Source organism: Ranitomeya variabilis, chromosome 5 (assembly GCF_051348905.1).
Source record: "Ranitomeya variabilis isolate aRanVar5 chromosome 5, aRanVar5.hap1, whole genome shotgun sequence".
Classification (NCBI taxonomy): Eukaryota; Metazoa; Chordata; class Amphibia; order Anura; family Dendrobatidae; genus Ranitomeya; species Ranitomeya variabilis.
In genome coordinates, this window is record NC_135236.1 from 30,808,246 (window position 1) to 30,823,521 (window position 15,276).

At 48.0% G+C, this 15,276-nt stretch overlaps 1 protein-coding gene across 1 annotated transcript; it reads right to left on the minus strand.

Moving 5' to 3' along the window:
• Window positions 1–12,007: 12,007 nt before the first annotated feature.
• LOC143774233 (zona pellucida sperm-binding protein 3-like) lies at window positions 12,008–14,960 on the minus strand. Its single transcript, XM_077261613.1, has 8 exons — window positions 14,480–14,960; window positions 13,988–14,103; window positions 13,800–13,903; window positions 13,551–13,728; window positions 13,362–13,482; window positions 13,128–13,219; window positions 12,582–12,709; window positions 12,008–12,274 (listed from the first exon to the last, which is right to left on the minus strand). Exons 1-8 carry the CDS (start codon window positions 14,927–14,929, stop codon window positions 12,024–12,026), a joined length of 1,440 nt encoding a protein of 479 aa, XP_077117728.1. The 5' UTR covers window positions 14,930–14,960; the 3' UTR covers window positions 12,008–12,023.
• Window positions 14,961–15,276: the final 316 nt, after the last annotated feature.

Here is a 15,276-nt window from a genome sequence, read left to right on the forward strand (position 1 = left end):
GGGGATTTTCTCTGAGGCAAGATAGCTTTCCTGTTTCTACCTTTAGGGGTAGCTAGTTCTCCGGCTGTGACGAAGTGTCCAGGGAGTGACAGGAACATCCCACGGCTACTACTAGTGTTGTGTTAAGATCAGGAACTGCGGTCTGTATAGTTACCACCTGCTCAGAGCTAGTCGCATGTCACTCCTAAATTACCAGTCCATAACAGTGAGGCCTACTGTGGGAACCATTATACAGTGTGAGGCCTACTGTGGGAACCATTATACAGTGTGAGGTCTACTGTGGGAACCATTATACAGTGTGAGGTCTACTGTGGCAGCCATTATACAGTGTGAGGCCTACTGTGGGAACCATTATACAGTGTGAGGTCTACTGTGGGAACCATTATACAGTGTGAGGTCTACTGTGGAGGCCATTATACAGTGTGAGGCCTACTGTGGCAACCATTATACAGTGTGAGGCCTACTGTGGAGGCCATTATACAGTGTGAGGCCTACTGTGGGAACCATTATACAGTGTGAGGTCTACTGTGGCGGCCATTATACAGTGTGAGGCCTACTGTGGGAACCATTATACAGTGTGAGGTCTACTGTGGCGGCCATTATATAGTGTGAGGCCTACTGTGGAGGCCATTATACAGTGTGAGACCTATTATAGGGCCATTATACAGTGTGAGGCCTACTGTGGGAGCCATTATACAGTAGGAGGCCTACTGTGGGGGCCATTATACAGTGTGAGGCCTACTGTGGGAGCCAATATACAGTAGGAGGCCTACTGTGGGTGGGAATTACACTGTTTTGGGGGTGAGCGGTAGGGACATCATACTATGCATAGTGGAGCTGTGGGCCCACCATACTCTGTATAGGGGAGGTGTACATTGGGGGACTCAGTGGATATTAAATGTTAAGGGAGCACTTGCGCATTGGTATAGGGGCAGAGGCATAGCTAGGGCTTCAGCTCAGGGAAGGAGCAAACATCTGAGTGGGCCAGTAACCAGGTAATCATGATTACAGCTACATTGGCACCCCCTAATTGTGGGTATACGGGAACCTCAGCAGATGATCGAGCTTTTATTGAAAATAAATCAAAGGCGAGCACTGATATAACCAACATATGGTGACCATATAAGATTACAGTAGAGTTACAGATAGTGACTTACTGCTGAAGTTCTTTCTTATGAGTTTATTTTTTCCGTCTTTTCCATTTGGCGCAGACCGACATGACAACTTCTCTAGTCAGGACTCATCTGCTGAAATGACAGCACAGACACATCTGACTTCTCACATTTCCAGCCCCATCTCCATTTATTCTCCACCTGCACAAACTCCTCATCCTGCTGATACCGCAATACTGAGCCACTGCTGCGTATGTGACCCTATTACTGCACCTCCTGTGTGGCACAATAACGGCTCCTCTTACTTCCCCACATATAAACGCCACCACTGTGCGCCTTACATAGTAGTAATAACTCCTTTGTACTCTCTAGATCAGGGGTCGGGAGCCTTTTTGGCTGAGAGAGCCATGAACGCCACATATTTTAAAATATTATTCTGTGAGAGCCATACAATATGTATATATGTAATAATTATCTTTGTCAGATTTGAGGCTGCATACCAGTGCAGAAGGGGTGAGGAGATGCCGTTTGTAGGTATTGCTGTGGAGTAGATGAGGCAAGGAGAGGAGCGGAGCTCTGTCCTGGCCGGTGACAGGCGCTCCTGTGGCGCCCCAGGGTCCTGGTCGTCACAGTAGCATTGCTTTCCTCATGGGGAAGGTGAAGTTACGTTTGGAAGCGATGAAGGATATCTTTTATCAGATAATCCCCATACACATAACATGTTCACACTCCAGGCCACAAGGGGGAGCTTTTGATCCTATTACTAGGTGACTCCCCATATATATTGTGGTTTGGAGGGAAAGTTAGTTTCAGTTTCAGTCACATAGTGCCAGGAAGCAGTCTGGAGCAGTCTGAGGCAGGAAGAACATATGAGGGGCCCTGCAGCCATGAGAAAGTGCTGCAGCTCCTGGGCAGAGATACAGAAGGAAAGGACATCGTTCAGTGAGAGTGAAGCAGAGCGAAGCACAGGAGAGGGATATCAGGGGAGACCACCTGCGAAGGAGCTGCCTCCCTCTGAAGCGCAGATAACCAGTAGCCGGACCACCGAGGTTGTAAGGGACTCTACGACTTACAGCAGAGACCGGCAGGACAGCTGAATTGCAAGTTACCTGTCCACCACACACACCTGAAGACACAGTAACACATAGAGCCCGGGGCGTGATAGAGTCCCTGTAAAAAGGCTCGAGTTACCTGTCATACAGGTATTGTCCTATCCTATATGGGGGACAGAGAGAAGAACTGTGAGGACCTTATCTGAAACCATAGGCAGTAAGGGACTACAACACCACCTCGCTAGAGGAAGGCTTCCAACTCCACCTGGTAAAGGGGACTCTGGATTCACTTCCAAGCCGGCCGGACCCTGCCTGCCCTGTGATCTGGTGCCCTGGACTGTTGCTGCCTGAAGTCTTCAGTAAACCAGGTAAAGAGACTGCAAACCTGTGTCCTCGTTCTTTACCACACCGTTCACCATCTTCCATCTACACATCAGGAGCCCTGGGGATATACTTCACCTGTGGGAAGGTATACCATCTAGCTGCCATAACATCACCCCAGAGGACCCCTTAAAGCAGCGTCAGTCCCCACTGACCGAATACCACAGGTGGCGTCATGAACATAAACTTTATTCAATTTCCCCTTTTACATGAGCGCCCAGGGCCACGGACCGGATTGCCATGTGACATCCCCCTGTGAACACCGGACCTGGTACCAGGTACCCCACGGCCCTGGCGGGCGACTCACTCCTTGCAGCTCAAACAGGCAGGTGTGGATGTTCAGATGCTGTGGTCAACTCCTGTGGTAGGATGGTAACCGGAGATTGCTGGACCTGCGTGATGTCAGTGGTCACGTTTAGCCCATGTGACTGCCGTCGGTACGAGGAGCCCTAAGGACCAAACTTATCCTATGCGTTTCAGAAATCAGTCCATACCGAGCACCTACTGTCCGGGTACGAACACTGAACACGCCCTTCTCCAGGAAGTCTGTGTTACTGTTCGGGTTCGGCTGCCCAAACACCAGGTGTTTGACAGCGCGGCAAACACTACTTCAGATCGGTGGTGAAATCATCCCCGCCAGTCAGAGAGCTGCTGATTCCACGCTGTTAAAAGACAGTATGAGCGCTCAACTGTAATCGGCGGTATAAAGGTTACCTCCGGTCACTGGTGTCACCTGATGGGACAACTGCTCCCATCATCTGACACCTGCTGCCGCTAATAACAACGAGAACAGGAGCAGTGGATGATGGGAGTATTCATCTCCTGCTCCTGTAAATAAATAATTTAAAAAAATGGCATGGGTTCCCCTGTATTTTTGTTAACCAGCCAGGTAAAGCTCACAGCTGGGGGCTGCAAACCTCAACTGTCAGCTTCAGCAAGGCTAGTTATCAAGAATAGAGGGGTCCCCGTGCCGTATTTTTTAATTATTTAAAAAAATGGCATGGGGTCACCCCCATTTTTGTCAACCAGCCTTGCTAAAGCAGACAGCTGGGGGCTGGTATTATCAGGCTTTTAAGGGTCCATGGACATTGGCCCCCCCAGCCTAAAAATAGCACCCCGCAACTGCTGAGAAACGGCTCATCTATTAGATGTGCCATTTCTGGCGCTTTGCCCGGCTCTTTCCACTTGCCCTGTAGCTGTGGCAAGTGAGGTGATAGTTGGGGGGGGTTGATGTCACCTTTGTATTGTCCGGTGTCATCAAGCTCCAAGGTTAGAGATGGAGAGGCGTCAATAAGACGCCCCCATTACTAACCCCATAGTCATACTGTATGAAAACACAGACACCAAGAATAAAGTCCTTAATTGAAAAAATGACAGATTCCTTTAGTAATCTCAAACCATACTTACGATCTCGCCTAATTCCTCCAAAGCCCTCGTTCTACTGTAATAAACCAAGAATAAAAAACAACACTATCCCTCACCTGTCAGTTCTTTCCAACGCTGTAATCCATGTCTGAGGGGAAAACAGTTTTCAACCTGGATGGTGCCAAAATGCGACTGTCCAGGCTGAGAACCACTGATGACTGAACTGCTGCGAGCCTCAATGACTGGAGGTGACCTACGGTTACTGAGGCTCCGTTCCCAGCCGGGCTGAACTGCTGTGAGTTTTGCCTGGCTGGTTAACAAAAATACAGGGGAACCCACGTCGGTTTTTTTTTAATTATTTATTTACAGCGCAAGAGCGGCCGATGAATACTCCCATACGCTACTCCTGTTATTAGCGGCAGCAGGTGCTGGCTGATGGGAGCAGCAGTTCCATCAGCTGACACCAGTGAACGATGGTAAACTTTATACCTCCAATCACAGCTGAGCGCTCATGCTGTCTTTGGACAGAGTGGGAACCGCGGCTCTCTGACTGGCAGGGATAGTTTCCCCGCCGATCAGAAGAGGTGTTTGCCGCGCTGTCATGCACATAACAGCCCAGAAAACACTGGATGTTCAGGCCACCCATTCAAGTGAATGAGGTTTGGGTTTATGTCCGAGTACTGCTTTGGTACCCAAACTTTTTCTAACTGTTCGACTAAACCTGCCGACCCGAACATCCAGGTGTCCGCCCATCTCTATTAAAGATTTGTCTGAGAAGCTAGTGGAGCGCCCCCAGTAGGGCTATAGGGTACTCGGTACCGGGTCCTTCGGTTCTCAAGGGGGATGTCACGGTGGCTTACCCGGTTGGTGGCCCTAGGGACGTCCGTTGTAAATGGGACTTTAAAGGGATAATGTTCGTGACGCCACCTGTGGTATTCGGTCAGGGTGACCGACGCTGCTTAGGGGTCCGCTGGGGTGATGTGATGGCAGCTAGATGGTATACCTTCCCACAGGTGAAGTGTATGCCCAGGGCTTCCCAGAGTGTAGATGGTGGATGGTGTGAGGCGCAGTGAAGAACGAGGACACAAGGTTGCAGTCTCTTTACCTTTACTGAAGGCTTCAGCATCCACAGTCCAGGGTTCCGGCCGGTCTGAAGGCAAATCCAGAGTCCCCTTATCCAGGTGGAAATCAGTAGCCTTCCTCTAGTGCCTGGGTGTTGTAGTACCTCCCTGCTGAGCATCTCGGTAAGGTCCTCACAACTGATGTTGGTGTTCTAGATGTTATATCTCTTTCTCTGTCCCCCTGATGGTAAGGATAGGACAAACCCGTATGACTGATGGCCTGAGGCTTTTTACAGGGACTCTAGCACGCCCCGGCCCCCACAGTTGCCACCATGCCTCCTGCGTATAGGTCGGGCAACTAATATGGAATTAGCTGTCCTGCCGGTCTCTGGAGCAAGGCTTGGAGACGATGACTCCCCCGGTGTTCCGGCTACCGGATCCTGCGCCTCAGAAAGGAGGCAGCCTTTTGCAGGGCAGAACTCCTGGTTTTCTCTCCTTTTGCTATGACTTTGTTTCTCACTCTCTACAATACAATTCTCTTCCAATGTCTCTTTCTTAGGATGCTGCCGCACGTCGGGCAGGCGCAGCTCCGTGGCCTCTGTCTAGGCCTCTGACAGGATCCCACCCCTGTCAGGGACCCACTACCTAAGCGGAGCTCAGATAGCAGCTAACTGGGTGAAGCCCAGCTTGCTTCTGCCTAACTTCCTATCCAGACCACCAGTTTTACCTAATTGTGAGGAGTGTCCTAATAGGAGCATAGCTCCCCTTGGTGGACTGGAGTGTGAAGTGTGTTGTATTGTTTGTGATACCTGGTAAAGAGATCTCCTTTATTGCCTTCAGACGTAAGTGCAGCACCCCAGAGTCCTGGTCGTTGCAGTACTGTGGCTCCGCCACTAAGGGGGGCTATGGTACGTCTGATGGCACTGAAGGAGTTCACCTGACCAGGTATCACAGACACCAATACACTTCACAGTCTGGCCTCCAGGGGGAGCTAAGGGCGCTATGTATTAGGCCACTCCTCACAGTCTGGTAAAACTGGGGGTTAGATAGGAAGTTAGACAGAAAGCTGACTGGGTTGGAACCAGGCAACATCCTGTGGCAGAGGGTGTTGCAGGGGAAGATTCAGGGGGGTCCCTGTCAGGGATGGGATCCTGACAGAGGCCTAGCGAACAGAAAGAACGTTACGGGACCGCGCCTGCACTTCACTGCGGCGGTACCCCAAGAAAGGACAAGAAGCGAGGTTTATTGTGAGGAGTGAGAAACGAGATCAACGCAACAAGGAGAAAACACCAGTAGGAGTCGTGCTGTAAGATCGAGGCAACATCCTACTGAGGCGCGTAGCCGGTGGCTGGAAACGCCGAGGAAGTACTGGCTCCAAGCCTTACTTCAAACCAACGGCAGGACAGTCAGTTATAGGCGGGCTGTCTCACCTAAATCACCTAAGCAGACATAGGGGGCAACAGTGGGAGAGGGGCGACTCTAGGGTCCCGGAAGAACTCCAGGCCTACCCGTCATACGGGTGCGTCCTAGCCATATCATCTGGGGGACGGAGAAGAACATCAGAATCAGTTGTGAGGGAACATCAGAAACAGACACAACAGTTGTAAGGACTATCCCGTGGTGCTCAGCAGGGAAGGACTACAACACACAAGCGCTAGAAGGAAGGCACAGATTTCCACCTGCAAAGGGAACTCTGGAGGTGCCATCGGACCGGCTGGTCTCAGACAGCCCTGTTAACCGTACTCTGGACTGAGGATCCTGAAGCCTTCAGTAAAGAGGTAAAGAGACTGCAACCCTGTGTCCTCGTTATTCATCGCACCCTGCACCACACCTCATCACTCTCAACTTCTACTGGACGCCCCTTAGCAGGGTCACGGACCGGGTCTAGCCACCGTGACAATCCCAGAACTAAGACAGAGAGGCCCGGTACCGGGTACCCCTCGGCCCTGCGACAGTGGGGGCGCTCCATAACATCACTCCCCCTGGTGGAAGAATGGCATTACAGCAACAACCAGGACCCTGGGGCGCTGCACTAGATGCAGCCATCAAAAGAGCCACATCTGGCTCACAAGCTATAGGTTCCCGACCCCTGCTTTAGATAGTAAAATTGCCCCCCTAGTAAATATTAATGCCCTGTGCTAGTGCCCTCCACATTTTGACAATAGAAAGTAATAATACCCATATGCAACTTTGATGGTCACAATACTCTGAGTGCCCCTATAAGGCTGAGATCACACATGCGGGAAACACGGCCGAGTCTCGCATGTTAATACCCGGCCCTGCCGCCTGCACTCAGGAGCGGAGCGTGCGGCGGCAGGGCCGGGTATTAACATGCGAGACTCGGCCGTGTTTCTCGCATGTGTGATCCCGGCCTAACAATAATGCTTAAGTGCCCACTTAACAATTCATAATGTCTCCTAAGTTCCCCCATGTACAGCTCCACTATACACTGTATGATGGGCCCACAGCTTCTCTATACACGGTATAATGCCCCCACAGCTCCCCTATACACAGTATGATGATCCCACAACTTCCCTATACACCGCATGATGTCCGCACTGTTCCCTTCTATACAGTATGATTAGCTCACAGCTCCCCTCTGCACAGTATGATGTCCCCAGTGTTCCCCTATACACAGTATGATGAGCCCACTGCTCCCCTATACACCATATGATGATCCCATAGCTCCCCTATACACCATATGATATTCCCACTGCTTCCCTCTGCACAGTATGATGAGCTCACAGCTCCCATATAAACAGTATAATGTTGACGGAAATCCATTATAGAAAGTATAATGCCCCCCAGAGCTCCTCTATACACATTATAATGCCTTCACAGTTCCCCATACACAGTATGATAGGTCCACTGCTCCCTTATACACAGTATGATGGGCCCACAGATCCTGTACATACCCAGCTCCCCTATAAGTAGAATGATGTCCCCACTGCTCCCCCAAAACACAGTATAACATTTAATAGTGTTGTAACACAGTGCGTTGCCCGCACTGAGAGACCCTCTGCTTGGAGGAAACTAACTTTATTCCTCCCAGCAACCTTGCTCTTCCAGTCATAGGGTCACCGCTCTGTGTATAGAGAGCGGCAGCTGTATCCGTGCCCCGGCACTGACTGACAGCCGGCTCAGCAGCTTAACAAAGTAACTGCAGACATTTATTCCAAGCCTTTAAAAATGTTATAATAATAAGCTACTTATTATTAGGCTATTAAAGCACCATTCCAGTGGGGTTGTTTTCACCGCTGGATGGGGATTTAAATGCATGTCCCCTACACACCAGTCATATACTCATCCTCCAGCGTATTCACCATTTTTTGGCACTGCTCCATCATGTGAGTGCAGCTTCTGACTGGCCAGAAGTTAGCAGCTACGCCACAAGATCTGAATGTAAGTCTTTGAGAGCCAGAACGAGGCTCCCATAGACTTACATTGATTCATGGAGCGGCGCAGAGGTCCCTAAACACTGGAGCAGTGGACAGGTCACAAACTACAGGACATGGCGAGGAGCGGCAGCGAAAACAGATGAAAACGCCAGAAGGTGAGTATCAGACGGGGTAAGGGGACTTGAATTTTAAGCACTACTCCAGTGGTGAAATAAAAACAGGATTGTGCACAGTAACCTACAGACAGTGCCAGGTCGGCGCAGTTATACTGATTACAATGATACCTGGTGATGAAATCCGTCTTGTGGTTGTTGTGTAATCTTTATTTTCAGTTTTGAGTTAATTATATGCTCGTGCTCCTGGATGGTCTGTGGGGGTCTTCATGTGGTGCTCTGCTTAGGTATTCATAATGCAAACTGCTAACAGGTCATTGATCCCTCACAGTTTACATAATGAATACCTGTACATACTGGAGGAAAAAAAAAAAACGCTTCTGCAGGCAAGTGCTGGCCGAGGATTTTTTTTTTATCTGTTTTTTCAGAATAAAAAAAAAAAAAAAAAGATTTCTAGTTCATTTTTCTTTTTTTTTTTTACTACCAAACATGTTCACAAACAGTCTAGTAAGCAAAAAGTATATAAAAAAAATGGAGTTAGAGTGTCTAAAATCAAGGTTTAATAAGCCGGGTCATAGTGACCCTGAACACTACAAGTGTATAGTAAATGCGAACAAAACAGCAGGGTTAAGTATGCACAGATATTCATTTTGGAAACTAGGGGACAGGTCAGTGAGGGACCAGTGACCGGTCAGCAGTCTACATTATGAATACCACAGGAAGACCACCCACAGGCTGCCCCGGGGCACGAGTATTTCATTAACTCACCACTTAAAATAAAGATTACACAACAACCACAAGACGTATTTCATCACCAGGTATCACTGTAATCAGTATAACAGCGCTGTTCTGACACTGTAGGTTACTGTGCACAATCCTGCTGACAGGGGCACTTTAGATGTCATGCAGCTCTTGGTTACTGTATGGGGGCTTGTTATACTAATACTCGTAAAAGACCCAGCTGGTAAGTATAAAAAGCCCCCGACCTCTCCATCTTCAGCAACTATTACATGTAATAGAGTGCATATAATCTCATAACACAGTATAATAATCAGCCCCCAGTGCCCTGTCCCACCTCTACTTCAGTCCCCACAATACCCCAATGGTCTCATGTTCACTTGACAGTGCTCTGTCCCCCGCCTCTACAATACCTCCATGGTCTCACATTCACCCCACAGTGCCCTGTCCCTCACCTCCATGGTCTCACATTCACCCCACAGTGCCCTGTCCCTCACCTCCATGGTCTCACATTCACCCCACAGTGCCCTGTCCCCCACCTCCATGGTCTCACATTCACCCCACAGTGCCCTGTCCCTCACCTCCACTTCAGCTCCAATTCCTCCATTCACCCCACAGTGCCCTGTCCCACCCTCCCCCACAAAACCCCCATGGTCTCACATTCACCCCACAGTGCCCTGTCCCTCACCTCCATGGTCTCACATTCACCCCACAGTGCCCTGTCCCTCACCTCCATGATCTCACATTCACCCCACAGTGCCCTGTCCCTCACCTCCATGGTCTCACATTCACCCCACAGTGCCCTGTCCCCCACCTCCATGGTCTCACATTCACCCCACAGTGCCCTGTCCCTCACCTCCACTTCAGCTCCAATTCCTCCATTCACCCCCTAGTGCCTTGTCCCACCCTCCCCCACAAAACCCCCATGGTCTCATATTCACCCCACAGTGACATACCTGAATTTAGTAATCCCAATAAATTCCATCCCCACTTACTGATGAAGTTTGCAGGCAGTGAGGCAGGACCATGAAGTGTCTGAGTGACATGTAAGGTGGGCGCTAGGAGCCAGGGTGCCTGCCCTGAGCCAATCTGGGGGTGCACTCTGCAACTGGCCACTGTGTTAGGCAATGTGCAGCATCTCAGTCACACAGGAGCAGACATTTTGCTGCGCTCCTCTGCCTCATCACAAGTGTCAGTGGCTCCTGTTTGGCCCCATCACATGAGGGGGCCTGGGGCAACCACCCCCTCCTCTCCCCAGTCACTATGCTACTCTATAGAGGCATTCAGTATTGTGGCAGATGAAGGGGCACAATGGACACTTCTAGAGCACTTGCACAGGTCATTAAGATTTCCTAGGGGGCAAGTCTATCATCTAGAGGGCACAGGAGGTAATGTTACTAATTATTAAGTCCCATAGATTGTAAGTCCACAAGGACAGGGTCCTCTCCCCTCTGTACCAGTCTGTCATTGTAAATTTGTTTGCTGTAAACCATATCTATAACTCTGTATGTAACCCCTTTCTCATGTACAGGGCCATGGAATTAATGGTGCTATAGTCTTTAATAATAATAAAAGAGGAGCCGTTATTGTACCACATGGTAGGGGCAGTAATAGGGTCACATATGGCAGCAGTATTGGGGTTCAAGCAGGATGACGAGTTTGTGCAGGTTGGGATTAGATAGTGATGGGGCTGGAAATGTGAGAAGTCAGATGCCTTTGCTGTAATCTCTGCGGACAAGTCCTGGCTGGAGAAGTCTATTGGTCTGGGCCAGATGGAGAAAAAAAACCAAAAAAAAAAAAAAAACACCCACTACACCAAACTCCATCAGAAAGAACGACCCCATCTTTAACTGTACAGTAATCTTTTGTATGTTCTGCAGGACTGGCATCTACCACTGCATGGTCTCCATATTAATCGCCGTATCAGTGTGCCCTCACTCATGTTTTGTCCCCTGAACGGTGAACACCTAGCAATACCGCTGCTGGGAGTTAATTAGCCATGGTGGACCACAGGAAGGAACTGGACAGTGTAGTGGAAGAGGACAGATGAGAATGGAGTAGTATGAGAAGCAGGCATCCAACCACAACCCCCAAGATATTGATTCATCTTCTAAAATAATGGGAGAGCATCTTTGGTGGGAGTGTAGCAGGTGATGCCTGATTGCAGGGACCTGAGAAAGCAACAAGGACAATACTGCAACAGAAACCAGGATAGCAGTGGACAAATCTCCTGGGACTTAATAGGCAAAAAACATTTAGCACGTTTGCTATAATTTGTGTCCACAGAATGAGTACTATAGGCCCTCACAGTTTAGGGTTGGGTGGAGGCACCAGTCTGCACAACACAAGCAGCCAGGCTCATTTGTAATGAAGTTGGCCCAGCCATTGCTTTCAGATTGTAAGAAGCCATAAGTCAGCCAGCTCAGGTTTTTGGAAGCCTCGTCATTCCTATTTGGCAGGGAGCCAAGACACCTCCTCTGGCCACAAGGTGGGGTGCTCAGATTTAGATTCCTGTCCCACCATGAGCCTCAGATTAAAATACTCTTAATGACTTCTTGTGAAGTCACTTTGCAGGTGTGAAGGCCAAGTAGAAGCTCATCTAAGTTTACCAACCAGTATCCACTCATGCACCACTAGATCAGCAGTTTGGCTGACATTTATGTTTTTTTTCCTGAACAGGAATAAAAGGTTCTGTCAACACAACCATGACTGTTCCCTTACAAAAATGTTGTAAGTGATAAAATTATGATCTAGAATAGGAGTAAAGTACTCAGAAACAATGAGACCTGAATTGTTACAGTCTTTATTTCACAGATCTTCTCCGGGGTGACAGTCTTTTCACAACACATCTACCAATAAAGACAAGAGCAACAACTATAACCACCAGACTGACAGAACCGATTGCCACCAAAATCCACAGCTCGAAGGATTGCGACTCTTCTGGAACTTCTAAAGCCTGGAGGTGTTCTGTAATGGATGCCTGGTGGGAATGTTCAGCTCCAATGACCAATATAGGGCCAAGTGTAGCCATAGAATGCTCTTCTGGATGAGGACCTGTCCAAAAGAAGGTTTAAAGAGGATTATCCTGATGTTACAGTCAGTGTAGCATCTGTATAATATTGGATAGCAAGAGAAGAGACCCCCTGACAGTTTAGCCTTGTCCTTAGCTTACAATTCTACAAGCTACAGTAGTTTGGCATTGGGTCATACTCAGTCAGTGTTCTCTAGGTGGGCATCCTACCTCTAAATAAATCAAATATTTATTGCATGTCCACAGAATATACCATATGGTCACAATATCACTGGGTCTCCATAGATTAGATCTAATGTACACACGCCTCAGTTTATCTTAATCATTCACCTATTTCTCTCTTTCCCCTTGACCCTCCTTGGACTGAGCCCCATCTTCTTGTCTGGCCGAGAAGGGCACCACAGTCCCTGGACTCACAGCAACGGCAGATGTTATTAGAGCCTTCAAGTGCAGACCAGCTAAGGAAGAAACAGAAGTGGAGAATTGAGTGACTATGGTAGGATATTAGGATTCCAACCATTTCAAGGACAATTTGGTCACAAGTCATCTTTGGATATGGGTTAGACTAGTTTTTAGCTTTTCGGAGGTTTCAGGTAAAGTCATGACAGCACTGATGAACACCAACAATGATAAGATACGGAGAATGGACCAACTAGTGTTCTTTGGCATGATCGAGGGGGGGGGGGGGGGGGGGAAGAAAAAAAAAAAAAAAAGTGTAAACCTTTGAATAAAAGCCAACATGCAAGTTCAAGCAGTACCCCTAGCCATGCCATCAATTGTAAGGCTACCACAAACTAAACTACTAAAGGATTTTCAGAATCACCACAGCGTGGAATAAAGTCACTGGTTACAATTCATCCCGGGAAGCCTTCTGACCTTCTAGAAGCCTTGTTGTAAGAGCAGGCCTTGTTCATTGGATCAGGAGTCTGATCAACTTTTGTCGCTCTTAGAGAACATGTGATGTAGACCTAGAAAAATGATAGTTGATAGTAAAGTCAACTAGTAGACTACAGTAAGGTAGCATATGATGAAACTAGTCTACGACCATCAGTCCAGTGTATGACTAATCCACTGAACATCAGAATATTCTTGTCAAAAGTTATTCCTCACCGTAGATGCTGGAGTTTCTATGAACCTGAAGGCATCAACCATGAACTGGATCCTATTTGATTGAGACCTTGGAGATATGAAGGCTGATGAGGAGTCCTCTTGTGTCCCATCCACAAGGCACCTGAAAATCAGTAGATTTAGTAGAATTATAAAGCCTGGAGCCAAAGCCCAAGCCAACATATAGCTCACCCATTAGAGGATATGATATCGTAACGAGGGTCAGCAGTAATATCCGAGGTAATGGTGGCCACACAGTAGTCAACAAACAGGATCAAGTCCATGTGATTCTCAGTTTCCACCCAGGCCTCTATAGTGAAAATGTCCCCAAGTTGGAAAACAGAAGAAGGCCTACGTTCACTCCAGTCATCTGTAAAACACCAGTATACATTAGGATAAGTCAGATATGACTGAGCCAAAAACATCTGCTATTAAGCTTACCAGTCATCAGATACATAGAGAAGACCAGTCTTTCTTCTGTAGAGACTGTGGTAGTAAATGGAGCCCATGTTGGCATTACTGCCTTGCTGCTTACATTGCCATGTCTATGGAAAAGCCAAAACTAGAGAAGTCAAGCTACAACAGGAGCATCTATCAGAAGGCAGATGAAGCAGTCAGGTGAAACTCACCGTGGGTAAAAACACACAATGGGAACTGCAGCAGGGTTGGATCTCACTATGACTGAGCTGGGGGAAACTGGATTGTAGTTCAACACGTTCCTGTAAATTAGGAATTCCGGACTAACCTATGAATGAGGACAGACCCAAAGTCATTGGATCAAGTCCACACTTTTAGATCCCAATGTAGAGTTCAACAGGGACATAGCATCTTATTTAAGTAAAGGATACTATTGATGCACTTTCAAACCCTACCAACAACAGGTGTGAGGCTATAGGAAAAACCCCAAAAACAATTTAACAGAATACACTCTAGAAACAGCCAAAGCCACTTTCAAAGTGTTCCTGGGATCTTTCATTAACATAAGAATTAAATACTATTCCCTTCATATTCAAGGCCAGAAATCAAACTAAAAATGATCCTCATAACAGCTTGGTGGAAGCCATCAACTGATGATGCAACTCTGGACAAACAGTTTAACTAATTTTTCACCATGTTCTTACCTGTAAGTTGCTCCCACAGGCCTGAACATCATTATCAAATACCACCATTGGGTCTACAACCTGGGATCCAGGGCTACAAGATCCTAGACGCAAGTCTGAGGGCTTCAGTAGGTTACCATTACCATAGAAATCTCTATTCACTGACACCACCATCCTGTCCTCACCACACTGCACATTGATAGGGGAGGACGGGGGTTGTGAAAGCTGTCTGGATGAAGGTTGGCCATAATATCTAGAATCCCATCCGGACACAGGCTGAAACCTAAGGTCTCCTCTAGAAGAGCCCACTCCGGATATTGGTTGTCCAAGTCCTCTAGATGATCCTTGTCCAGGATGATAATTCCTCCACCAAGCATCTGACTGACGCCGGTGTCTGACCCAAGACTCGCTAAGGACTGGCCCACATAGAAGAACCATTATCAGCCATCTCAACCAGGTACTCTGCTCCATCCTGACTGCAGCAGAAGACACACAATGAAAGGGTGGAGGAAGCAGAGCTTTATACCCTCCTCATCACACTACCATCGCTCCACCTGATGCCTGATTACACCAGCTGACCACTGCTGACTGCCTCCATGCTCAGGGCTCTTGTCCAGGTATCATATGCAATTTCTTACTGTTCACATATGCCCAGGGTCTGTGCACACTAAGATTTTATTTTTTTTTTTTTGTTTCGGGGCAGAAAATGTGCTACATCAAAAACTCACCTAAACTCGTTTTTTGAACGTAGCCTAATGAGGAGTCTAAAATATTATCAATAAAAAACTCGCCAAATGAACAGCAAAGTGGATTTTTCA

What these genes read in the sequence shown, in the direction of transcription:
- LOC143774233 (XM_077261613.1), bottom strand. Translation starts at nt 14,929, where the DNA reads ATGGAGCAGAGTACCTGGTTGAGATGGCTGATAATGGTTCTTCTATGT. An exon ending in CTCTATGTATCTGATGACTG is followed by an intron (nt 13,729 to 13,799) that starts GTAAGCTTAATA and finishes GGTGTTTTACAG; the next exon opens with ATGACTGGAGTGAACGTAGG. An exon ending in TACAACAAGGCTTCTAGAAG is followed by an intron (nt 12,710 to 13,127) that starts GTCAGAAGGCTT and finishes TTTCTTCCTTAG; the next exon opens with CTGGTCTGCACTTGAAGGCT.